Consider the following 27,574-nt stretch of genomic DNA (forward strand, 5'->3'; position numbering starts at 1 on the left):
AAAATATGTTTTACCCCTCCCAAAGTTTTTACTTTGGTCGTAAATTTTACATAGGGATCATTACCCTCCCCCCCCCCTCTTACATTTTTTTTTGGGGGGGGGGGGTAAGAACCCAAATTTTAGATGTGAAATGTAACATATACCTGATTTGTAAAAACCAACGGCTTTTAACTGAGGCACAAAGCACCAAAATTTGTTTTAAGGGGTTTCAAAAATAAGTAGGGGGGGGGGGGGGGGAAGTCAGTACTCGATTAACAATTTAAGGGAAAGCACTTTGGAATTGGATTATTGTTCTAATTCATAATTTTTTCAAAAGATTAGCATGTCAAAATTGATATCTATGTTACTTGCTTTAAAAAAAAACTTTTCGACATGTTTATACGTCTTTAAGATATACATTATTTTCAGTTCCTATTTGTTGGTTACGATATATTTTTGCATAATTGCTGCGAATCGTCTTGTAGCGAACTGTCCTACTATTTATGATTATGATTTTATATAAGCCAAGTTTGAGGGGGGGGGAGGCTTGTAGAATTAGGAGTTTCAAAGTTTGAAGGGGGTAACCTACTTATGCATGGCTCACCTAACCCTTACTTAATCTAACTTATTTAAACTTAAAGAATTTTTCACCCAAAGATTAGTTTGTTTTTTATTTAATTTCTGCATAATTGAAATTGACAGATTTATTATATTTCTTTTAAAATTATTAAAGTCTTTGAATTATTTTATGATTAATTAATATTGCATTAAAGGTAATCTTTTTTTCTGCAAATATAAATAAGCGTGTCCTGATTTTAAATGTTATTTTTCTAATAATAAAAATAAAAGTGCTGAAGCTTATCTCGTTGACATGTTTGTTTTACAATTCTACTCCCTGCAAGGACTAAACTCAAATACAGCGCTCTAATATTTGGCTGAATTAACCTAAGGAATAAACTAAAATAGCGTCCATAATACTTAGCTGAAAAATCAAATTGAAAAACGCACACAGCAAGTTTAATATATTTTTCAATCTCAAACCCCTTTCTCAAAAATAAAAAGCTTGGACATTCTTTGAGAACTAAAAATCTAAATTACACATTTTTTTATGAAGACCACACTACCATCATTGCGTAATCACTGGATATAAGAACAAAATATAAACCTTAATATAATACCAAATATGAAACAAAAAAATATGTCTTAGCTACTCTAAAATCCACTTTGTCTGTCCGTCTGTCAGTCAATGTGTAGTTTTATTTTCTTGGCTACTAATAGTCAGCTGAAATATTAGATAAATATTTCATGTATGATGCACATTCAGTTTATAATTCACTTGGTCTGATTTTCATGCTTCTAAATTATGTTAAGGTTTTATGATTTTCTATAAAATATTTTACATCTACTATCGTTCTTTTTATGTCAACTGCACACCTTCTCTATAACTATCTCTTTTCTGTCTTTCCATTCATGATATTTTTCCTAGCTCACCTGTGAAAGGTATCTCATAAGGATGACTGCTAGCTGTTGATGACACCAAAACGTCCGGTCTAACACCCAGGATGACTAAGGAGAGCCAAATCTCTCCTTTTCAGTCCAAATGCACGGGGTATTAGGTTAAGTAACACCCATCAGACATCCAGCTCTTTAAATACACAAACTTTGTCTGGAAGTCCTAACAGTTCCCAATAATGAGTTGCACCTGTTATGGACCAAGGCACTCCCTCTATAACTATTTATGTTGTGCACCTGACATAGCAGCAGTAGGAAACATTTTTAAGGTCATTTGTTATAACACAGTGTTAAATCTGTCACCTCCCCGACAACGAGCAGGTGTGCATTGTATTGAGCTAAGGTCGTCGTTTCACTTTGTGCTTTGCTTTGTGTTTAACTTTTTAGAGTCGTCTTATTTTTGTCCAACAATTTTTAAGTCTGTTAAATCTGACAGTATAGGTAATATGTAAATGTTGACATAATTGATTATCATAATCTTAATAATTTCTAGTATCACATTAGAATTGTCAAGTAGGTTACTTTTTTACATTTGTTTTCATTTCACAACTTGAAAATTACAAAATATATGAATTATCAAAACTTTTTAATTTAAATCACAGTTTTATAACAAATATTTTTTATACATTTTTTAAGTATACTTTTTAAAGTTAAAAAATAAGCCTAAATAATTAAAAATTTGACTTGATTAAAATAAAGCTATTAGTTATGTAAAAGGACAAGGGTCTCCTTTTCTTGGAGGTAATATTTCACAATTTCCACGGCCATCATGTTCTTGGATTTCTTTCATAATACAAGATCTGACAGGACGAGAAAACCTAACAAAATAAATATCTTATCAATATTGAACAAGCTAATGTTAATAGTTATTTCTTTTATCGTATTATAAACTGCTTTCCGCGGATATAGAATGAACAATTATAAGATTAAAACTAGTTTTTTTTTAGCCCCGAGATGCACGGGCTAAAAAGACTGGTTTTAATCTTATGATTGTATATTTCTATATTCGTAGAAAGCTGGATATAATACGATGCTAGACATAGTTTTTTCGTATGGATGAGAACTGGTTCCAATCCACCGGATTCGAATGAATATGAGAAAAGTATTTAACTAGAGTTTCAAAAAAAAAGACTCAAAGACTTGAACCTGACACGAATTCCATCTTGTCCTCTCTGTCCCATTTCTGTATCACATTTTTGCTGAACAATCCATGGTCCCCATTTAGCACCCTCAAGATCACTTTCCTTGCATCCCTGTTTAAACATATATCATAGCATTTATGAGGAACGACTTTATAAGAAATTTCAATATACTAAAATCTAAAGTTTAAATTTTCTCACCTTTTGATAATGAATGTAAGTATTATTCAATAAACATACTTCATGATTCCTTATTTCAAAATCATCATCTCTCCACTTTTCAGGTAGATTTTTGCATATCATATTGGGATACAGATGATCGTTCTTCTTGTCATTGTCATTTGGTCTATTTTCTAAATCATTACACTTCCCAAATAGATCTCTATTTGCAAGTGTTTTTTCAAAGCGTTCAACTTCTGGGCATTCATGACCTTTGGCTTGACATCTTGGTTTAATTTGAACAGACTTTTTAATATTACCATTGCATCCAATGTAGTAATCTTCTCTGTTAAACATGTTTACTTTTGCAGGAAGGCTAGGACAGTCCATTTTGTAAATGACTGATGTCTCATCTTCAAGGGATTTGGTTATATCATCAGACTTTAATTCAATATAACCACCAGACATTGCAGTAACTCTTTCTTTGTCAAAATAGTTGATCAATATGATTGGAAATGCAGTTACACCTTGAAGTATGTTAAATTTCCAGGGAATTTGTGTTGTCTGATACATTTGGGTTGAGAGAAGTAGTATACCAGAAGTTCCTTTGAATTTCCTCTCTATATCATTCTCGTCTGTCAAGTTTTGCATATTCTTACTGATACAATCTTGATCAAGGATCAAGATTTTTCCAGTTAGATCTTGGAAGTTGTTTTGTGTGTTGAAAACAGAGCAGTTGGTTGAATTTTGCTGGACTGGAAATTTAGAAAACTCATAGTTGATAAGATTTCCTCTGGCTAACTCTAAAGTGACAACATTGTCTGTACTGTTGTAGGTCTTACTGATGATATATACACTTGGAAGGGTCATGTAGGCAGATGCATAGTACACGGTTACAGGCAAGGCAATTATCATCAAACAGCAAAGTACAGATACTAGAAGCTTGAAAACCATACTGGTTTGCCTGTCTTTCCTCTCTATGAGAAGGGAGTCAAACTTTCTCAACATATCCACTTCAAAAACAAACAAGAGAGAAATCAATGATTGAACAGCTAGCAGTCCACAGTAGAAGTAAAAATTTAGAAAAGAAAGGTTGTTGGGTGTGTACTTGAGATCTGTGAAAATGACCAAATAAAAGATGATTCCAGTGGTAGCCATGATTGTAAGTGTTGAAACAAGAATTTGATACTTTAGAACACTCTTCTGATGTTTTGCCTGTTGTTTCAGAACTTTTTTGTAATCATTTGGCGTTAAAGAGTCCACAAACTCAGGCAAAGGTCCTGTTGAGAAACATGATGGTATGAACAATCCAAGAAAACTGTTGAGCCAAACTGGTGTGTTTCCCAGGGATTGGTGAGCATTAGCTAATCCCTTCTTCTGATGATCATTTACAAATTTATTGTGCATCTTTCTCACATGTCCTTCAAGAGCTGTTTGTCCATAAAAGATGTAACCAATACAGATGTTACAGAGAAGAATGAAACCAATGGGGATAAAAGCATAGTAGAACAGAAACACTCCAAAGAATGCATAAGCTGCAACTCTATACAAGATTGAATGTAGAAACATTGGCATGTATCCTGCACTTATGCTCGCATACCTCTTGAAGTCCTCTACCTTGCGGATTTGAACTATGAAAACGTTGAAGATGTTAACTTTTGATGCACAGGTCAACATGTTCAGGAAGGAGAAAAACATTGATAATATTGGAATGTCAAGTTCAGGTCTCTCATTTCCATAACTATAACATAAATAAATTCATACAATATATGTGCAATATATATTTGATAGACTGATTAAAAATTAATATAATTTCTATATTGTTGAGACATAGTGTTCAAAAAGTCAGGCTAACTAGCAATAAATTCGATAAGGAACTGTCCCAAGACATACCAACTATTGCAGGCAACTAACCTGTTGATTTTACTTTCATTTTCTGAAATTCCTGCCAGTGCATGATAAGAAGATAAACATGTTTTACTATTAGTTTCATGCACCTAACATAGCAGCTGTATGTTCAACTTTTAATGTCTATTATTTGAAGTGATGTGCTATATATATGTTACCATAAAGTCACCAGTTAAGATTTTATACATAGAGAATCATATTGTTATTAAACTTACCTATCTAACTTGTAAGTGACAAATGCATATAGAGGTATTTCCAAAAGTCCAACAAGGATGAGATACGATGTTAGGCAGAGCTGAATTGGAGCTTCAACACAACCTGTGACAAAATTACTAATTCAGATATAGCTCAAAATTATAAAATTAATTTGATGTGAAAGATACCTGCTATTCCATGGGTGATCTGTGAGATTGTATCCCAAAGTAAAAGCTTGTCAGGTTCTCTATTGTTTCCCAAATTAAACAGAATGAAAACATAACCTAGAATCATGCAATATTTCAAATTCAATTAAATTTTAACAATTGGAATGATTTTGAACAGAATTAAACACATCTGCAATGTCAGACTTCAATAGAAACTGAAAGGGGTTGGAAGATGGTTTAATCAAAGGTATGCATACCAGTCTACGTATCTTCACCAAACAACTTAACTAACTCACGTATGGTCCCTCAGATGTCAAAACTTTATTTTAGTGTTTGGCCAAAATGACTTAGCAATTGTATCTGTAAGTACGTCTAATAACACCCTATGCTATTTTTAAAATCCTAGAAAATTTTTTTTGCAAGAAAATTGCATAAATTTGCAACCTTTTTTAGAACCACTACATAACTCGAGTTTTAAAACTTTTTATATAAAATCCTTTTTACAAAAAATATCAATAATTACTTAAAATTAAACCTGAAAGAAAAGAAATCTCATTACACGTGTTAATTTGCATGTTTTAGGTCTTTTTTTGAGGAAAGTATAACTTCCACATTTTTGACAATAATTATATTTTTTAACATTTCAAAGTAAAATATAATAAAACTTAAACGATTTTTCTTGAATTATCAGTTGAAAATTTCATCAAACATGTAATTTAAGTGATGAAAATTTAATAAAATCATTTTTTGAATGTTTAGAATTACCAATTTTCTACATTTAAAACAAACTGTTAACAAAATTTAAAATCATTCTAATATATAACTTTAAAAATCAATAACATTTTATAAAATGATGTTTTAAAAAATAAATCATTAAAAGGTATTAAAATGCATTTTAAGTTGCTTAAAATTATAACGAGAATATCTTTTTACACTTTATTCTTTGTAATAGAGATTAATCGTAATTTGCTGAAAATGAAACATTTAATAAACTAATTGAATCTTTTTGTGACCATATTTAAAATTTTTAATTTTTACACTAAGGTGTTTTTTAATAAAAATCTTTGTTAATTTCTGTTTTACGACAAAAAAAGAAAGGGACTTTTTTACTATTTCTAGGTTATCTTATGCAATTTAAACTATATAATATGAAATAAATTTTAATTGTCTTTCTTTTGAGCCACAAAATACTGTAAAATGTAACATATATGCAAAAATAACAATTTTTTTAATGAATATTATAATATCCTTATATGACATTGCGTCAGAGCTTATTCTTTAGATCATATGTTCATGAAAAGTAGCCATAACTTGGAGGGTTGCACTATTTGTTAGAATATTAAATAAACTTGAATGGTAAAAATATTAGCATATCCTTTGTTAATTCAAATACTTTAGGTATATTATTCGGAAAGTTAGTTAAAAAAGAGAGCATTTGCTGTGTATACTGTTGAAAGACTTTCAAAAATGTGAATTACAAAGCAATCCTAAAAGATCGGGCCGTAGGCAAGTCTTGGTCGATTGGGGGGTACGGGGGTTTTCTGATAGCAATTTGCGTTATTGGTATACAAGGTAAAAAAACAACATTTTAAAGAAATTCTTTAAATAAAACCCAACGTGTACAAACATCTTCATGCTAGCAGACATATGTTTATCAAAATTAAAGAAAAGTATTTCCACAAGAAAAATTATTCAGGTTTCTACTTTATAATTTTAAATATTTTTTTTCTGATAAAATGTTTGACATATATCATATAATCATTTACCAAAAAAAATATTTTGATAATTTAGATTTCAGAGAATATGAAAACCCTCAAAAACTAAGACGACATTTTGCATCTTCTGCTATGACATTTAAGAAAAAAAATTTAAAAATCAAAATTTAGTATGAAAACTATTTTTATCGATTTTTCTGAAGGTATTATCGTATTCTATGGGTTTTTCATTATCATTTACTTATATCGAAAGTGCCAAACATTGTACCCTAACTTATTCATTTAATAAAAAACCAGCCGTGAACTATTATCTTATCAGCAATTAATATAATTTAAATACAGTGTGTTTTTTTTTATGAGAACTTTTTTGAAACCAATTTTACCCCACTTATAGTTATCAGAATTTAATGATTAATGGCTTATTTTCTTCGTTTTTTAATGCAATTAATAGAACATCAAAAAAATATTTCAGTTTTTATTTAAAAAGTAGAGTAAAATCTAAAATTCAAAACTTAGGTGTCAACATCTAAAAATGGTTTTAGCGCATTTTTCTTATGCTCAAATATTCAACCTTTTGCAAGAATGGCTGATAAACACTTCAAAGTTGAGGTATAGAGCTAAAAATGTAGATACTATTAGGGACATGTACATATGCTAATGTCGTATGGGTGAGTTGCACTTGGACTGAACAGTCAACTTGTCAACTCAAGGCCAGACTCTTGGTCCTTCACCTCATACCCGTGGTACAGTACATTACAGACAACCAACTCTCTGTGATGCACGACCTTTGTCTGAGAAGTCCTAACTGTGCATGGTAACGAGTTGCGCCTGTTTTGGGCCAAGGCATTCCCCCCACTCTAACTATTTACGTCGCGCATTTGACATAGTAACAGTGGGAACCATTTTTAACGTCTTTAGTTTTTGACACGGTGTCGGACCGAGATTCGAACCTATCACCTTCCCGACGGCGAGCGAATGCGCTACGTGTTGAGCCACGGTCGCGGGTTCAACATGTACATAAGGAAAAAGGATAAGAGGATGAATACTCACCCCTTTTTCATGGTAAAATACTACTTCCCCATCCCTAAATTTAGAAGCAGACGAAAATCAAAAGCCGCCCAGGGCTTTTTGTAAGTCAACCATAAATAATAATGTGAATAAAAAGAAAAGCGATATTTAGCAAACAGCCGTGGGCGGTCAGAATCAGCTGAATGTTCATTATGAAAAAAATTTCCCCCTTTTTAGAAATAGAAGGATTCATCTTTCATGAACAAATTTTTTTAAATAAAAATAAAATTCTATGTAATTTTTAATTAAAACATAAAAACGAAAATATCTAATCTAATATTCCTGCCCTAAATATGGAAATAGTAAAAAGTAAAAAAATATTTTTTTTAATAATTTTCAATCCTCCCATTTGAAAAGTAGTGGAATAGCAATAAATTTTAGCGCGGCAACAGCGCTGAGTAGGCCTCTAGGCCCACTGCCTATTTTCGTCTTCTAGTTGCTTCGATTCCTCTCTTTTATTTTTTTCTCTATGGACATGTACTAGAACATATCAAAGTTTGAAGGTCATATCTCAACCAGGGAGGGAGTACTGGCCCCCCAAAGTCGACTACAGAAAATCCAATTTTTTTCTTGCAAAGGGTAGAAGATTTAGGCATAAGAAAATGCGCTAAAACCATTTTTAGATGTTGACACCTAAGTTTTGAATTTTAGATTTTACTGTACTTTTTAAATAAAAACTGAAATATTTTTTTTGGTGTTCTATTAATTGCATTAAAAAACGAAGAAAATAAGCCATTAATCATTAACTTCTGATAACTATAAGTGGGGTAAAATTGCTTTCAAAAAGTTCTCATAAAAAAACACACTGTAGTTATAATTCCATGTTTTAAAAATGTAACAGAGACAATTTTTTTACCTACAGTTGGCAGAATTGGATAGAAGAGTATACAGACCAGGGCCATTTTCAACAACTTTTTGATCTGTTGCTAAAAAAAACTAAATATCATAAATTCGAACAAAAAGATGGACAAGTTACAGAGTAGATTCTAATTAATTAAGAGAGATACCTAAGTAGAATTACATATACACCAACAAAAAGACGTAGAGATGCCACTCATGGAATAAAGGATATGCCAGCATAATAAAAAAAATTGTTTTAAATAAGAACTGATTAACTTTGAAATATTAACCAAATCACATCTCCCCTTATTAAATTTTATGTCTCTTAAGGCATTGAATATGGATTGTATATGATTAATTCTGGATTGTAACTTATGAAGGAAAATATGATTTATTGGTACAATAGTACAAAAATTGAACAGCTTTTCATTAATTTTCTTAATAATATCATGATTATGTGGAATGTGGATTGTCAAACATTAATGATTCAAATGTACTAAAGAATAAGATTAACTTCCAAAGAAAGTAAAAAGTACAAAAATTACCATTCTAATCTCTTTTGGCGCATTCATGAAACTAAACCTAAAAATAATATAATTAATAACTTTTGATTAATACCATTAATAACTTACTTTTAATATAAAAGTATTAATTTCAGTTTTACAGTAAATAAAAAAATATAAAATGTATAGAACAAGACCATAAACAGTCCCAAAGTTAAAAACACACATTTTCTCTTTTTATATAAACTTTTAGGTTCTACAAAGGGTTTGTTTTGTTCTTCATGATTAGGGTACGTTTATCCTGCTTTAAATTCTGGAAGAAAGATATTTTAGATTAATGGATATAGAATATGTGGATGTATAGACAGGTAAAATTTTGCCGACAATTTAGGTAACTAATATGGACCTTATTTATTAGTCAGTTTGTTCATCCAATCGAGAATGAGGTAAAGGGGGGGTTGTATTGTTGTTTTAGCCAGCTGTAAGGGTCACTTTATCAGAGTACATGAAAATCTGGTGCAACATCCAAGTAATTACATGGATTATTAGAATTTTCTTACCTATAGAATTGTATGAGATGGATAGCCGCTACAACTCCAGGCAACCAGTTGGCTAAAATTTATTATTTTATTGAGGATTATGATATATTTCAACCCTCCTATACAGACCCTAAACACCATGACTTACTGATACAGAAATGCCAATGCATCGAGTTTAATATTGATAGGATTATTCTAATACCTGCAAGCACCACAAACCCAAAAGATCTGATACTTGCACGATCACTCTCTATGGTCACTTTTCTTGTCAACAGATGATATGCCTGACATAGATTATTAATTAGAAGAAATAGAAAAACATCAAGAGTATTTGTGGTATCCGCCGAGGATAAATGGCAGACACCGGAGTTCAATTAGATTACGGCAGTGTGACAGACGTGGACACCTTACTATAGAGAAGCTACGCTTCTCTAGCATTCACTAGATAATAATCAACATCTATTTCAGTTGTCACTTTATTGAAGGTTTAAAGGATACTAAAGCTATATACAACAAACAATAACTACATGGATAGGAATAAATAATCATAACATAAAAACATTATAATACATATACAATAGTCAGTTTGGGCAATAATGATCCCCCATCCCTGGAAAGGGTGGGGGGAATTAAGAATACAGTTAACCATAATAAAACATGACAGATTCAATCATTAATTTTAGGCATAGGGAGGGGGTCGTCAGACCCCTTCCCCAGGACTCGGGGGAGGGCCATTAACCCTCCACCGAACCCCGGTCAGGGGTGCCATATGCATGGCTCACGGTTGCCGAATACCACAACTCTCCCCTCGGAAGGCTGGGAGAGGGTTCCCCTACCAGACTTCCGACAGTGGTTGAGGCCTTCGGTCCGCTTCCTTAGGGCTAAGATATATACAAGCGATAATGATTCAATGGAATCCTAGTGGTGAGTGTTTCTCAGGGTTGGTGGGCTCCCAACGTGGGGTAGAATGCAGAGGCTGGCTTTGGTTGGACACGTTGTTCAGCGCCGGCAGGTGTCAGGTTGGCAGGTGGCATGGTTGTTGCTGGGACAGTCAGCAGTGGGGCATGCTGGTTGTTGTTGGCAGCGGCTGGGGCACTGGCTGCCAAGTTGACCGTCTGGGCAGCGGCCTGCCCTCCCGCGGGGCCGCGGGGTCGGCCAGAGGGCGGTCCTGGCCTACCTGGGCGGTCATGCCCGCTATCGGCTGATTGCATGGACACCATTTCCTCGGCTGCTTCCCAGCCGATGGGGATGGCATCCCAGTCTACTGAAAAGTCCCGGGACTTGGCATGGGTGAGCCTGGCTCTAGCCAGGGCCTTCCTATACAAAGTTGGATGGTACAGGAACACTTGTGACACCGCATTCAAGGCCGCTCGGACGCCTCCCTGTGCTGCTGCCAGGGAAATGATGGTTAGGTCCCCCAGCAGTTTGAGGATCAACAACAGCAGACACAGTATGGCTGCGCCATCTCCCCACTCGTGAATAGCCTGTCTGAACCCAGCCCAGACATCCAGGGCGGCCTCTCCTTCCTCCGCCAGTCGGTCGATGTTGTAGGACACTATCCCATGGTCACCTGTGGCCGAACAGCTGCCTTGCTGAACGCATGAGCCATAGGACAGGCCGGTCAGCATGGCGCTTTTATATGCTGGGAACGCCAGCAGCTGCTGCCAGTCATTCAACTCAGCCTGCGAATACAAGCCCCCTGAACTGAAGTCATCCAGGGGTTCTGTCAACAGCTGCCTAGGCGTATCCAGCGGGGGTGGCCTCTTCTTAGGAGCGGGGGTTAACTCTACCCAGCCTTCCTCCACGTGCACAGTCAGGGGGTAGGTGGAGGAGCAGGGAATCTTGGTGGCGTGGCCGCTATACACTCGTGTCACGGCGTCTACAAACCCTGTGGGCTCTACTGGCACTTTGTCCCAACACTCCTTGTGTTCACGGACAACATATTTATTGCGTTGGCAGGTAAGCTGGAGCAGGACATCTCCCCTCAGCACCGAGAACGTGCTCCCCTGGACACGCACCGGGTGGGCCGGGTCTAGTTGCTGGAGCTTCCAGCAGTTGGCCGCTACTTCTTCTGCTGCTGTGCTTTTCATGCGGGTCTCCAGAGTAAATCCAATATACCCTGCATGTATCTGGGCCTGCAGGGGAACATCAACATCCCTGGCCGATACTCTGGGTAGCGCTGCCGCGGCTGGGTCAGCTGCCACGAACAATGCTGGGTGGTTGGTGGCATGGGCCTCAAAGTCACAGTTCACTATTGAGGTGGGGTTGGTCATGTTGATGAAAAACTGGGCCTGATGGTCAACCAGGAACGCATCCATCACTAGGCTGGGCTGGAGGCTGCGGATCAGCCTCAAGGGGCAATCTCTCCCCAGGTGATCCCACACGTAGGTGGCTTCCCCCGTGATGCAGGACAGCTCTGAATGGGGACACTCCAAGGTCAGGTGGTCAGATTGGGACTCCACCCGTCCATCCTCTACTACGTAGGTCTCTTCCTTAACCAGCAGCCGTCGCTCCTGGAGCACTAATTCATTGCGGTACAGCTGGCCCTCGAAGTGGACGTCCTCCCCCTCACAACCCACCCCCTCGGGGCTGTTGACGAGGGCGCCCACCATGTTGAGGGTGAAGAACAGGGGATGGTTCAGCTGGAACATCAGTGGCTGGGTCTTGCCTGGCAGCGTGTAGACTCGGTTCCTGGCCAGGTCTCGGCACGTTTCTGGATCTATCTTGGTTGGCCTCATGAGGGTGGGGACCGAGGTCACCTTGAGGTGACCCCATACCCCACACCTGAATGTCCACTGGGACACAGTGAGCTGGCAACTGTATCCTGTTGTTTCCCTCACCTTGACTTGCTGCAGGACGTGTACTTCATGGCCCAGGGGCACCTCCTGGTGTAGAGGTTCCGTGTTACACATCTTCTCTTTATTGTAGGCTGTGACGTGGGTGGGGTTGGCGCAGTCCCATCCCACCAGGACGTAGCTGGTTGTAGGCCACACGGCTGCCAGCAGGAGGCCCCACAGGACCATCCACCAGTGAGAGAAGCTTCCAGGCAGCCATCTACCTCGCACACGCGGCTGGAGATCTTCGGCTCGGGTCACGGCTGCTTCTTGGGGCTGGACACGGCTGGGCTGCTCCTGGCTAGATACAAGTTTCCATTGAGCGTTATCTTTGTGTGGCCGGGGCACCCCGATACCCTCCCCAATGACAGACTGGCAAGCGCCTGGCACTTGCCTGGGTGTCGGCTCCCCTAGCCCCAAGTGGTCCCTTCCCTTGTCCAAGGCATGCCCAGTGGCATGGGGCTGAAGTGCGTGTGGCACAGGCTCGCCCTTACTCACGTCCCTCCCCTGCCCTAGGAACTCAGGTGCATGTGGCACAGGCAAGTCCTTATTTTCCCAAATTTCAATCTCCCCAGCCTCTGGTGCAGGGGGCACAGGCAAGGCTGGGGTTTTACAATGGCTTGGATACAACACATTTATCAAATTTAACTTATCCTGGCTCGACTGGGGTTGCTGGGTAGTTGGATTCCTTCGGCTGGCAGGGGGCTCTGGATGGCATGTAGTTGGGCTCTCACTGCAGGCTGGTGGCGCTGGCTGGCTGGGGGTGACGGGTGTCACCCCTTCCTCTGGGACTGCTGGCTCGTTCCAGGATCCAGGTCTCTCGGTGGCGGCGACGGTTGTCGCCCCAGGCACCAGGTTGGAGGCTGGCTCGTTCCAGGATCCAGGTATCTCGGTGGCGGCGACGGGTGTCGCCCCAGGCACCGGGTGGGAGGCGCTGGATAGCACCCCCCAGTCATCACAGGTGGCGGCGCCGGGTGGCGCCCCATACATCGATGTTGATGCGCTGGCTAGCGCCTCCTGCCTCTCTCGTTCAGCGGCCGCCAGGGCCTCCCCGTACATCGTCTCAGTGACGCTGGGTAGCGCCCCTCCACTCTTGCTGGGTAGGCTCGGCCGAGCAGGCTCCATCATGTTGAGGCTAAAAGGCTGGGGCCTCAGGACTTCTGGCTCGGCGATGTTGTAGGGTTGCACCAACTCCGGCCCCAGGTGGTTGAGACTGAAGCCCAGGCCAACCCGGTTGGGTTCAGCCGCGCCGCCCAGTACGTTGATCCTAGCGGGAACGGTCCCAAACTGCGGCATCCCGTCGGCTCGGTCCGCGGCTTTGGGGGCGGCTGCTTGCTGCGGTGGTGCTGGGGGCGCGCTCCCTTCCATGTGGGCCACTCTGCTGGGCTTCCCTGGAGGGGCACCCTTGTCGGCGGTGCGCCTGCGGCTGGCTACCTGGGCCCAGTCAGCTCTGCACTCGGCCGCCGTGTGACCGTCATAGTGGCAACGCTCGCACTTGGCAGAACGGTCACGGCGTGGCTGGGTGCGTCTCTCCTCTAGGCTAACTTCCATCGGCGTCGGGCAGTCTCGAGCTCTGTGGCCTCTCCCCTGGCAGCGGAAGCAGCGACCTGGAACCTTGTCATCTGGAGCGACCCTCCCCATCTGGTGGAGACCCGGAGCCAAGGCGCCAATCTCCATTGGCTCCGACTCGTCATATTGGGGCAACTGGATGCAGGCAGATCCAGTCAGCCCGTCGGTCGAGTCCACGAGGCACACACCCTCCTTCAGCTGCTTTGTAACCATGGTGACGGTGAACATGGCTCTACGAGTGTACTCAGGTACACTCGTGATCTCATGTCCCATCATGATGCGTTTCACATTGGCGTTACGAATACCACGATTTAATTCGTCCACCAACAACTCGAGATCCTCATGGCTGTAGGCGTCCCTATACAAGGCACACTTAGTTGATATGTACGCTTGTATAGGTTCTGTCAAGTGTTGCTTGTAATCCCTAAACGCTTGTTTAAGCGTTTGGGATTCAAAAGCAGGACGAAATAGCATTTCACACTCGGCCTTGACCTGTTCGTAGGTCAAGGCTTGGCCTGCCTCGCCAAACAGATGGGACGCCATTTCCGCCGCTTGCCCTACCAGTGACAGTAAAAGGGCGTTGCGGCGGTTGAGGGAGTCATGGGGTGGCACGCGGTAAGCCGCCCATGACATCTCGAGTCTGCGGATATGTGAACTCCAGGATTGCTTGGGCGGTCCTCTAAACTCTGGCAGGTTACTCAGCATCAGCTTGCGGTACTCGGCTGGAGCCGGCTGAGGGTCATCCTGGAGCCATCCTGGGGCTTGGTCACCTCCTGGCGCTTGCGGCTGTTCCATCGGGGCAACGGTTCAACGGCGGGACGCAAAGTTATAAAGTAAATAGAATAATTGGTTTGTCACTAGAGGCTTTCTAGCCTAACAGCCAACACTGTTTTTATCACTAGGTTGGTAGTTTAGTTACAAAAATATAACTTAGCTGTGTTTATCACTAGTTGGATTCTGAGGTGGTAGAGTAGGCTGGTAGGGGTAGATAGATGTTGAGGGTCTGAACTGCTGTCAGGAACTGATTTGGTTTTCCTTTATCACACTATAGCTAGGAGGAGGGAGCTTGGAATTCTTTATTTTCTAAAAATATCCCTGTTAGATGCTATGGAGTAGCTCCGCTCCGGTGTGTGTGTGTGTGCGTGAAATCTCCCGTCCTTGCAACGCGCTTACGCACCGTCAAATCCGCGCACACGGGTAAAACGCGCACTTATCCCTCAACTCGCTCTCTCATTGGTCCGCTTTGTCCGTTGAATTTTATGATATTTCCGCACTCCGTTGCGCTGTCCGTAAATGGCGCTCTGTGTTCCCGGTCACTCGCTCCACACCGTGGACGGACTTAGGTTAGTGTGGGTAGGAGGGGGGAAGCGCGTGAGGGGACGGGGGTAAATCCGTCCGTTCCCCCTGTGAGGAAGGGGGGAGTGCTGTGGGTTTGAAATAACTGTGTGATGAGGTAATGGTGCCTTTTCTCCTTAATCCTAGGCTTATCTATTATATCACCTTGATTGTATTTCCTTCAGTGGAGAGTGGGCTCCTCCCTTTCCTCTGGAATAAGGGGTGTATTGTTGTTGTGCTGTAGGCTTGAGGTGATTAGATTGTGTATCAGGGGCTTTGTTATATTACATTTAGCTTCTATTTATGTCCTTATCACAATTACATAACAGATTTGTTTACCAACCCTGTCCTATTTTTAGTTGTTATCACAATACACAATAAATCCAAGCCTGTTCTATTTTTAGTTTTATCACAACACAACAATTTGTTTGCCAATCTTTGCTCATAAATCTATTGTTTAGCCATCACACCAGGGTGGTAATCCCTGCAATGTGATATAATATCTGTTTTTCTAGATGGGCGGCTGCGTTGTAGCCTCTCAGGATACTTGGAGTTGACGTAGTTTTCTCTGTTTTGGTGCACTACACTCGTATGTTGGCTCGCAGCTCGCAGCTATGTGGCGTGTTTCAGCCTATCGGCGGCAGGGAATGTCCCGTCCTGCTAGCGCCGCTGATCCAAATCCGGCTGATGGCGGCAGGGAATGTCCCGTCCTGCTAGCGCCACTGGTTCGGATCCTGCTATCTCTTGCAGTAAAGTTGGCCTATTTTCAGCCGTTTACACTTATTTGGCTTGTTTCAGCCGGTCCGCAGGCCTGTTTCAGCCCTTTGAACGCTCAATTCTCCGTTAGATGTCGGCGCTTCTCGCGGTTCTTCGTCAGGTTTCGCTGTCTCGCTTCCACAACTGCCGGGTGCAGAGTTAGACTTTGCTGTCCAGGGTGGGTAATTCAGGTTGCTTGTGTCAGTTTTGCCAGTTTCACTGCTGGGAGTACCTTAGCCTCAGATGCGCGTCTGCTCTACACTTGTGGTTTGCCGTAATCTCACACAGCTGTCACCAAAAGTTGTGGTATCCGCCGAGGATAAATGGCAGACACCGGAGTTCAATTAGATTACGGCAGTGTGACAGACGTGGACACCTTACTATAGAGAAGCTACGCTTCTCTAGCATTCACTAGATAATAATCAACATCTATTTCAGTTGTCACTTTATTGAAGGTTTAAAGGATACTAAAGCTATATACAACAAACAATAACTACATGGATAGGAATAAATAATCATAACATAAAAGCATTATAATACATATACAATAGTCAGTTTGGGCAATAATGATCCCCCATCCCTGGAAAGGGTGGGGGGAATTAAGAATACAGTTAACCATAATAAAACATGACAGATTCAATCATTAATTTTAGGCATAGGGAGGGGGTCGTCAGACCCCTTCCCCAGGACTCGGGGGAGGGCCATTAACCCTCCACCGAACCCCGGTCAGGGGTGCCATATGCATGGCTCACGGTTGCCGAATACCACATATTGTTTGGCGGTATTTTGGCTATTTTTCGTCTCCTCCCATTTATTCTCAAACTACTACTAAAGGCTGTGGGTTTCGTGACTATAGATCACTCAAACCTCCCACCATTATTTGGAAATAATGGAGAGGTTACTTTTTTCTGTGTTTTTTCTTTGAGTTAGGTTAGGTTATAATGACTTCTGGGTTATAGCACCGTAGGTATGGGCCCTACGTATCGCTTATTAGTAGCGAAGCTACTCTATAATTCGAAATGTCCGTCCGTCTGTCCGTCCGTCTGTCCGTCCGTCTGTCCGTCCGTCTGTCCGTGTAAGACAGAATAGGGGAAACGTGATTTTCTCGGCTCCTATTAAAGATAGACAGCTAAAATTTTTTGACAACATTCCCTGTATTAAGGAGCACAATTAACTATAAAACATCAAGGGCGGTTGGACCGCTTTTTAGCAGGTTTTAGGCTATTTTTGTATTTTACACATTTTTCTCCATATCTTCAGTGTTTATGGTCCGAATTTCAAAATTTTTTCAGTTATTGATATCAAAATTAAATTTCCTCTCGTTTACAGAAAACAACCATGACGGCCACACTGCCATTTTGCAGGTTTTAGGCTATTTTTGTATTTTTCACATTTCCACCATATCTTCAGTGTTTATGATCCAATTTGCAAAATTTTTTCAGTTATAGATATAAGAATTAAATTTCCCCTCGTTTAAAGAAAACATCCATGACGGCCAGACTGCCTTTTTGCAGGTTTTAGGCTATTTTTGTATTTTTCACATTATCTTCAGTGTTTATGGTCCGATTTTCAAAATTTTTTCAGTTATAGATATCAAAATTAAATTTCCCGTCGTTTAAAGAAAACAATAATGGCGGTCAGACTCCCTTTTATCAGGTTTTTGGCTATTTTTATATGTTTTACATATTTCCCCATATATTTGGTGTTTTTGGTCCAATTTTCAAACTTTTTTGGGATAAATCCACTTTAAATCTACTTTTACGTATTTCCATCCACGATTTTTTGTGCTTCGCTACTTATGGATGTTGTCATCCTTGTTTTAATTATATTTGACTTTTTTTCTTTACCTGGATCAGATGGAAGGATACAATGGATACTAAAATAAACAGGCACCCAAAGTTTTACATTCACGTTATCTTATTCATTGGCTCAAAAACTTTGGGTACATTTTTAACCATAATTACTAACTTAGAGATGGTATAAATTTGGATGTCATAATTGAGGATATTCATCAATTTATCGTCCATTGTCTTATCCCTAAAGATCCTTGGATTTGATACACTGTGTGCCATTCAGAGTCAGGTATCTAAAGGGATAAGACAATGACCGATAAATGTGTGTACAATACATCCCCAATAATGAATATGATACACAAATTACTCCTTCTGTAGATTAAAATTAGTGGTTGAAACGTTAGAACATCCAACTTAATAAACTAACCAATCAAAAGTCGCCAAAATTTATGAGCCAACGAATAAGAAAACGTTATTATTGTTCCCTCTCTCTCGGCATTAGAGTAACAAAAACCCGCAGCCATCAAAAATAAGGTCAAATGAGGGCTTATTATCTTTAATACAAAGTAGAATGATGTATGTCCGTCTGTCTGTCTGTCCGTCTGTCCCTTAAGATCTCGGTAACCACCGAACCGATCGGATTCTACTCTTCAGGGAATATACCTACTGGTCCTGTTGTGTTTTTAGGCTATGTTCTTAGGGGGTGGGACACCCCCAAAACCCCAAAAAAGGAAAATTCCCCCCACCCAAAAAAAAATTCTGGTGATGCCCATAAATTATGGGCGCAGCACCAGAATTTTTTTTTTTATTTTTTTTTATTAAATTACCTCATGTGGTAAAGCCCCTAGAGGCTAGGGGTGAAACCGCTAGTTATTTATAATACAAAGTAAAATGATGTATGTCCGTCTACTGTCTGTCTGTCCGTCTGTCTCGGTAACCACCGAACCGATCGGATTCTACTCTTCAGGGAATATACCTATTAATCCTGTGGTGGTTTTAGGCTATGTTCTTAGGGGGTGGGACACCCCCCCCCCCAAAAACCAAAAATCCATCCGCCATTTTTTTTAATTATTTAAAATAGTGGTGGAGTATGGGATCTCAAGGTAATAAAAGATGTAATTATACCTCTTGGGGCAAAGCCCCTAGAGGCTAGGGGCGAATCCGCTAGTAATATCTAAAATAATACATATTTGATACCTGAGCAAAGTCAGTGACAACATCAGCCAGGGATGTTCCAATGTCAAGGAAAATTATCTAAAAAAGTACATCATTCAAATGTGGGTTGTACAGTATAGTACCCCCCACCCCCAAGCAACAACAACACTTCCTATTGTATTGTGAAAGATAAAGCTTAAGAGGGTACATAATAGGGTGGGTTCATATCGGAATTAGACAAAGCGGGGATATGCAACAGATAAAATTAACCTTAAAAACATTTCTGACCGAAAAAGAATTTTAAAAAATTGAGTTTTAGAACACGACCACTTAAAAATATAATTCATTACTTATTAGTATGCAAAGACGACATTCAAAAAAATTTTTTGAATCAGAACTATGGCTTCATGGTGCTCCCTGGAAAGGCCTTGAGGAGCTGAATCAGGAACTTTTGTCCGTTTCAAAATATCTCGTTCCTAGCCTTAGAAATCACTAAAAAAACAAAAATTTTTAAGGTTTATTGAGAATTGTCCAATTTGTAGAGGTTTTTTAGATTTTCTCAGGCTAGGAACGAGATTTTTTGAAACGGACAAAAGTTCCTGACTCAGCTCCTCAAGGCATTTCCAGGGAGCACCATGAAGCCATAGTTCTGATTCAATAAATTTTTGACTCCCATTTACAAATAGCTATACAATTGAATGTCTGGTCGTCAGCGGTTTTAAGACTTAGGATAAATTTTAAATCATCCAGAGGTGTATTATATCTATATAAATTGAGTGCAGATCCCCGCTTTGGCCTCAGAAAAAAATGTCCAAAATCGACCCACCCTAGTACATAACCCCAAAAAAATCGTCAATAAAATAACCTTAACTAAAAACTGTGTCCCGAGAACACCCAAGCTTCTCTATACACCCGTCCGGACTTAATGGTTAGCCCTTTTCATTAATTCTGATGGTTGCAATTGTCCTATTGATTTTAAACTTTGGATACAGATTCTTGTAATAATTATGTACAATCTAGAAAGGCATTCCCTCTGATGATGTAGTGCATCTATCAAAGCAGTATGAAACATTATTTACGTCTGAAGATATGACACAGTTCAGAGCATATTTTTAAATCAATCACGATCCCACATTCGCGGGTTTTTTTCTCACCCGTAGAACAACAAGAGAAGCCAATCTTCCACAGAGTCCAGTAACTTCAGTTTCTGCTCTCAGATCATAGGTCGTACTGGCCGCTAAAAAAATAAATTGTGAATGAAATGCGGAGCCAGCTGGTCGCCAAAAACTTGTCGCTGTATAGCAGGTTTATGCAGCCGCTCGTCAGCCGCGACTAAGCCTTAAATTTAAGCCCGTTTAAATTTTTTGAAAAGAGGGATTGACATATTTTGATCAGGATTATACTTCCAGCTGGTTTTAAAAATTGTTAAAAGATGATTTTCATGAGGCTTACAGACGGTTGACGCGCGGCTGACGAGCATTGAATATAAGTTAGATGCCTAAAGTTATTATCACATTACACAAAGTTGTAATGGCTATTTATTTGTTTGAAGCATAAGATCTCAATAAGGTCTTGTGATGGTTTTAGGCTATTTTAGATACTAGGGACGTAGCCGCGAGTGTTATATAAAGTAGTTAGGCTTTTGTTTGTTTGTCTGTTTGGATCTTTTCTGCAGGATATTTTTCTGCAGTTATTCAGAGAATGAGGGGACATTTAACTGTTTATTACACTAGTCCCAAAAGTTAAATGATAACGTTTTCTTATTCGTTGGCTCTAAACTTTTATTAAATTTCGATTGGTTGGTTCATTTAGTTAGTTGTATTAACGTTTCAGACACTCTAATATTACAGAAGAGGTAATTTGATGTATTATCATTGGGAATGTACATCAATTTATTGATCATTATCTCTTTTGCACCACAAAAACACAAATTCACACAAGTAACAAAGTTTAAATTTGTAAACATATCTTATTTAAAAGAAATAGAAGTAAAAAAATAAATATAAAAGGAAATATTTAAAATTTAAATTTTTTATTTAATAATTTTTTTTTTTTTAAAAGTAAACAAGGATGACAACATCCCCCTAAGTAGCAAAGAACAAAAAAAATATGGATAAGAAGTTTCAGCCTTCCATCATTTTCCCTGTAAGAAATCGAGGGAATGAAAGACTTCTGGACGGACAGCCATAGTGAATTATAGAATAGATTCTGTTCTTAAAAGAAAATATAAAAAAAATTTAATGTTTCACTTACTTGATAATCCACGGCTCTCCCTAACAGATTTAACTTGTCAAAATAATATTTTTATTTATTTTATTTGAGAATTGGTTTATTACCCTAGATGCTTAATTTTAAGTTCTGATTCTACAAATGCTAATGTCACTTTGAATTTATATTTCAGAGCTTCGCTTTTATGGATGTTGTCATCCTTGTTTATACAAAATCTGCAGATTATCTTATAATATTTTACATTTAATTAAAATTAAGATGGTAAAAACTTTTTAAATCTGCTAAAAGACCGTTTTTAAAGCTTGTGTTCCATCTCAATTTTATAGATTTTTACAAAATTTCAATTCTAGTGTGTCAATATAAACCTGAATACTTGATATCAGGCATTATAAATCAGCCGGATATCTGTATCCGTCCAATCCGGCTCAACCCTATTATTTATGTATGCAATTTGGCAATTTTGACCTTGGAAGATTACTTGCTACACCTTAGTCCTTCATATGTTATAATTTAGACGGCCGCCATTTTTTTGGATAAATTTTAGGTTTACATCATCACATTTTTTAAATCTTTTACATTGAGATGGTACAAGAGCTTTAAAAACAGGTCTTTTTGCAGATTTTTAAAACTTTGCAGTGCTTGTACCATCGCAATTTTTGCATTACAGAAAAAATATTTTGCATGAGTAATTTTTTTGGCATAAATCAACCATATTTTTAATGGGGCCAAAATTTTAACAATTTTTTTTTTAAAAACGGGACGGGGTAATAGGCAAGCACAAATAAATGTAAGATTAAGGTAGAAAGAGAAGGGAAAATGTTTCGTTTTATAATTATTTTTGTAGCAAAGCTACTTTGCAAGTTATAAGTGTCAGTTTGTATTTCAACGAAGGAAAATGTTTGAAAAGAAGTTAATAAAAAATTTATCTGTTATGTATATATTCATACGTTTAAAATGCAATAAATTGTTTTCTCTTTTGTAGATTGCTATTTACAATTTAGTTTTAAAAGGAAACAAGGATGACAACATCCATAAAAGCGAAGAACCGAAAAGGTAGGACAAACGGACATAACACTTGTGTCTAAACTGAATAATCAGAATATAAAAGTGTAAGTAAATTTGTTGAAAAACTGCTTGATACAGGATAATGTTTATAGACATACTTACATTTTTAGGACTTGATTATAGAGTTGCTTCGCTTATAAAATTGTTCTTTGTTGTCCCAGGAATCAATATACCAAAAATTAGATCAAACGGATAATTATAGATCACATAAAAATTTGTTGTTAAGAAAGTAGAAAAATCAACATGTTTAAAATGGACGTACGGACATTCTGGTAATGATTATAGAGTTGCTACGCTTTTAAATCGTACCTAACTACTACAGGAATCACCATGCAAAGTTTGAAATCGATAGGACAATTCTAACATGTCTAAATTAACGAATAAAAGCTATCTATCTCGGACGGACTTACGGACGGACCCTAATTATAGAAAAGCTTCGCTTTTCATAATTATAGAAAAGCTCTTTTAAAAATTGTAAACAACAGAAAGGGGGAGGGTTAAAGGGCCATTCCTCCACCAAAATAGATATAAACCTTTCTTTTGCCTTTTAGAAGTTACACAGTAAAGGAGAACCATATAGTCCAGTGGATAGTTAGATCCTTTGGTTCAATCACACTGATAGACAGACATTATGATACTTCTATGTATTGAGATGTTTTTCTTTTTGCAAAAGCTACGCTACTAATTTTTAAAATCATCTTTGTTTCCCGTGTATGATTTCATTTCTTTAGAGAATTTTGTTGTTCTTAAACGATTTCTTTTATTATTCTGACAGAATGGAACGGAAAAGTACATTGGCGAAGTTGGCAGTTTAATGGTTTATTGGACATCAATATGTAGCCGCTGTTTTCAGGACGTCTTCGCTCTCTGGCTTCACATCAGTGATTTACTATCATTTAAAGTTGTAAGACTTTATTACTATAAACGTATAATCTCCTATTATGATATGATATGTCCTATATAATGGTTTATAGATTTTAGGGTAGCTGTATAATTATCATATCTTTGTGTGGTTTTAGGCTGTTTTCTTGACACAACCCGACCTTCCCTAGGGGCGAACAAAGAGACATAACTGCAAGTACATAAAATGATAACATAATTGTGCATTTTACAGTAATAAAGTATTCAATAATACAATAAATACAGATTTGCAACGGAAGATAAAGTATGATATATAGGTAAATATATATATTATATATGTATTCCATAAAATAGAATAGTAAGGTTACCAGTCTAAATTTAGAAATTTCAGAAATTGCTGTTAACAAAGCTGCATAAATGTCTTAAGGTTGTCTTAAACTATTTTCCTGAACTACCAGGAGTCTAGGGCAAGACAATTAGTATATATATAAAGAGTCGAATAGAAACAGTGAACTTTCTAAGCAGAACCAGGGGTAGCTATTATAACAATCAATTCTACAAAAAAAATCACGAAACCTTATAAAGTTTTTGATGTAAAATTACGAAAGTGTTTCATGCAAGTGAAGAGTGGTGGGAAAGAAGGGAGGAATGGGGGAAGACGGTTGTGGGGAAATTTTCCTTTAGAATTGTTTGTCAGAATATCATTCCCTTGTCCCTGAGCAGAACAAGGAAATTTAGAGAAATATAGAGAAAGAAGAAATAGATGTTAAATCAAGAAAAAAAACATTGAAATGATCACGAAACCTTTCACATGTATTTCTATAACATTGATATTTTGGAGCATGACTGATAGACTGACAGATGACATATTGAATGTTCAGGGGTATAGGGAATCTTCACAAACAAATCAGCCTTGTATCCTAAATATCAGCCGAGAATAAAAACTTTTATAGACTGGCGGACGGACGGAAAAATTGAATTTATATAGAGTAGCTTCTAATAATAGTAGGTATATATGCGATGACAAGTTTCCTGTTTCTTGAAATACCAGTCCTAAATCAAAATAATAAAACAATTACTTTAGAATCGTCCCAGTGATTTCAAACTTTACATGTAGATTATATTTTATTTTATTTTTTTCATTTCTAATTTTTTTGTAGAGAAATTAGTCTATAATTGGTCGGCAGTTTGTCCTTCTGTCTGTTATTCTTTCTTTAATCAGGATCAGTATTTACATGATAAATCAAGCAAAAAGGGGTTAAGATTAATTTCACCTCATGGTTGTTCCTTCATCATCTTCTCCATCGACCTATCAATCATGGTAAAATTTTAAAAAAGGTTATAGCTTCAAAGGTTAACAATTGGATAATGATATTTTGTTAATGTTGATAACTGATCTTTTTAAAAGCGAAGGTTTTCGATCATTAAGGTCGGTCCGTCCGTAGTCTGAAACGGATAGTTTTTTTTCGTCATCCTTGTTTTATGTTGTTTACCGAAGTTTTGATGTTGAATCTTGTTGTCTTCTTTGTCTTAAAAGGATAAAAAAAATATTATAATTATGATTTTTTAGCTCTCTAACTCTAATAAAAGATGAGATAATAGATGTGTCCGACTTATAAGGCCGGGTTAATGAAAAGACTTTAAAAAATATCAACCACTCAGATTCATATTTGGGAATTTTTAAAAATTATTAAATAATATAATCTAAACCCAATAGGTACAATTTAATTTTTATATTCTTTTTGTTCATTTTTCTTTGTTTATAGACACAGTATAAGTTGGAATAGGTATTTATTGCATCAAATTATAGACAGCTTTCCGCGGATATATGAAGAATAATTATAAGATTAAAACAGTTTTGTTGGCCCCGAGGGGCCGAAAACCGGGCTAACAAACTTTTATTAATATTTTGTATAAAACTGACCTATAATACGATATGAGACATGATTTTCAGTATGGCAAATAACCACTTCAACAAATCCAGCGGATATTGATCGGTTTCGACATACTTAAAACTTTTTTTATATAATATACCTTTTTCTTTTGTGTATTATTTTCAACATCTCCGTCATCGGAATCAACTTCATTGTTAGCAGACATACTAACTAAATAGGATATAGGATATATTTGGATAGATTGCCACGGGAAAATTTGCCTTTAATTTAGGTTGCTAATATGGACCTTAATTATTACTAGTCAGTTCGTTCATTCAGAAGGAAGGGAAGAGATGCGATAAATGGGATCGGATTGGGGGAGGGGGGTCGTTATTTTAGCAAGCTGCGAACATTTCTTAATTAGGGTACAAAAAAAAATCTGATGTAACATCAATGTAATAATATATCGATTACCTAGAGAATTTTAGATTTTTAAAAGCGAAGCTTTTCTATAATTAGGGTCGGTCCGTCCGTACGTCCTTGACGGATATCTTTTTTCGTTAATTTAGGCATGTTACAATTGTCATGTCGATTTCAACTTTGCATGGTGATTCCTTTAGTAGTTAGGTACGATTTAGAAAGCGTAGCAACTCTATAATCATTACCAGAATGTCTGCACGTCCATTTTAAACATGTTGATTTTTTTACTTTTTTAATAACAGATTGTTATGTGATCTAATCATCCGATTGATCTGATTTTTGGTATATTGATTACTGGGACAACAAAGTATAATGTTATAAGCAAAGCAACTCTATAAGCAAGTCCTAAAAATGTAAGTATGTCCATAAACATTATCCTTTATCAAGCAGTTTTTCAACAAATTTACTTACAATTTTGCTTTGACTCTTATACATTTATATTCTGATTATTCAGTTCTGACACTTTACAAGTGTTAATGTCCGTTTGTCCTACCGTTTCAGTGTTTCGCTGTTGTGGATGTTGTCATGCTTGTTTTAATATGCCTATTATGGACAAACAAAGAGTTAGTTTTAAACCAAATGTTCTGCCCTTGGTCAGCGCATTTTTCTCATCAACGGAAGAATCTATTTGAATTTTTTTTAAATGTTTATTGAGTTGCCATCTTCAGGATTATACCGTTATAAACCTCTGATTACACTGTATTTATTTAAAGTAAAGTATAACAAATTTAATTACAATCATTGTTAAAAATGTCAAACTAAAATTAAAGCAATTAAATGTAAAACTTAACTTGATAAAATTTATCAATAACTGGCATTTTTATATTTCATTTATATTATTACAAATTAACCTTATCAAAACTTAAACTTCCTATGAGGCATAAATAAGTTATTAAACTTTACTTTTTAAAATTTTATTGTCAATATTTATTTTTTAATACTTCTATCCTTCACTACTTACTAAAAAAAATTATAAAATTCGCATGAAACTGTAAAAAAGTAGCCCAAAACCATCAAAAGACCTATACCAAGTTTATACAAAATAGAAAACCATACCTATTGGTTTAGCACTTTTTGAGATCTTAAGCTTCAGAAAAAGAACCCTTTCTACTTTATATAAATATAAATACTAACAGTTGCGCTCCTAGCATCTAGGATCTATGTATTCCAAGGAGTAAGTAAAGTAGGAAAAAAAGTCTAAAACCACACTTAGATATTGGAATTAAATAGCTCAAAACCACCCAGAGACCTATGAGAAGCTTCCATAAATTGGTAGTTGGTTTAGTAGTTATCGAAATCTTAAGCTTCAGACAAAAAAAACTTGCTACTTTATATAATTAGGATAATAGTAAAGATATTGCTATCCCTATTTGAACATATTTTACTACATGGGTTACCTTACTTTCTGAAGCAGGGAACTTAAGGATAAGACAATGTACGATAATTTGATAACACTGACAATCATGATAAACATAATTACCACCTCTGTAAATATAAATTTTTAGTAACACAATGCAAGTTTGTACCGACCAATCATTATACAATAAAAGTACCTAAAGTTTTAATTAGGCTTGGTTAGACAATTTTATAAATAAAAGAACCATTCTTCCAGCCCTGCTGTACCTAGCTAAAGTTATATTTTTTACTTAGATAGAAAAACAGACATACAGACATATGTGAATGACAGTGTGGACTACTACCCAGCGAAACCTTTTAAAAAAAAGGTAGCATGCTACCTTCTTCGATATCTCTAAGAGTAGCATTTTGGCGAACTTTTGTGAGCTCGTAAGATGGTAGCTAGCTAGTATTTTAGAGCTCCTACTTTAGTAGCTTGCTACCTCATAAATTATTAGCTTTTCTGCTAACTTTGGCGACCTGGAAAATACTAGCAGAAGAAAA

General features: G+C 37.5%; 1 protein-coding gene across 3 annotated transcripts; it reads right to left on the reverse strand.

The window, feature by feature from the left end:
- Positions 1–1,879: 1,879 nt before the first annotated feature.
- Positions 1,880–26,488, reverse strand: LOC145331386 (uncharacterized). 3 transcript variants are annotated; one of them, XM_080176010.1, is made up of 17 exons: positions 26,462–26,488; positions 25,356–25,422; positions 24,815–24,850; positions 24,596–24,630; positions 24,353–24,374; positions 21,420–21,438; positions 20,321–20,403; positions 19,209–19,265; positions 9,927–10,008; positions 9,746–9,797; positions 9,228–9,264; positions 8,699–8,768; positions 5,081–5,176; positions 4,913–5,015; positions 2,832–4,530; positions 2,638–2,744; positions 1,880–2,309 (listed from the first exon to the last, which is right to left on the reverse strand). In XM_080176010.1, exons 2-17 carry the CDS (start codon positions 25,419–25,421, stop codon positions 2,198–2,200), a joined length of 2,676 nt encoding a protein of 891 aa, XP_080032136.1. In that variant the 5' UTR covers position 25,422; positions 26,462–26,488; the 3' UTR covers positions 1,880–2,197. The 3 variants fall into 3 exon arrangements, with proteins under 3 accessions (XP_080032136.1, XP_080032137.1, XP_080032138.1); XM_080176011.1 differs by having other exon boundaries at positions 25,356–25,426; positions 26,467–26,483; XM_080176012.1 differs by lacking the exon at positions 26,462–26,488 and adding an exon at positions 26,352–26,414 and having other exon boundaries at positions 25,356–25,426.
- Positions 26,489–27,574: the final 1,086 nt, after the last annotated feature.

This window comes from Acartia tonsa, chromosome 11 (genome assembly GCF_053477335.1).
Source record: "Acartia tonsa isolate MP-2025a chromosome 11, ASM5347733v1, whole genome shotgun sequence".
In the NCBI taxonomy this organism is placed as follows: domain Eukaryota; kingdom Metazoa; phylum Arthropoda; class Copepoda; order Calanoida; family Acartiidae; genus Acartia; species Acartia tonsa.

Coding starts and splice junctions, on each gene's coding strand:
- LOC145331386 (XM_080176010.1), bottom strand. CDS start 25,421: ATGTCTGCTAACAATGAAGTTGATTCCGATGACGGAGATGTTGAAAAT. Junction 24,631..24,814: donor GATTCAACATCAAAACTTCG/GTAAACAACATA, acceptor CATGATTGATAG/GTCGATGGAGAAGATGATGA. Junction 24,375..24,595: donor GATGAAGGAACAACCATGAG/GTGAAATTAATC, acceptor ATTTTGATTTAG/GACTGGTATTTCAAGAAACA.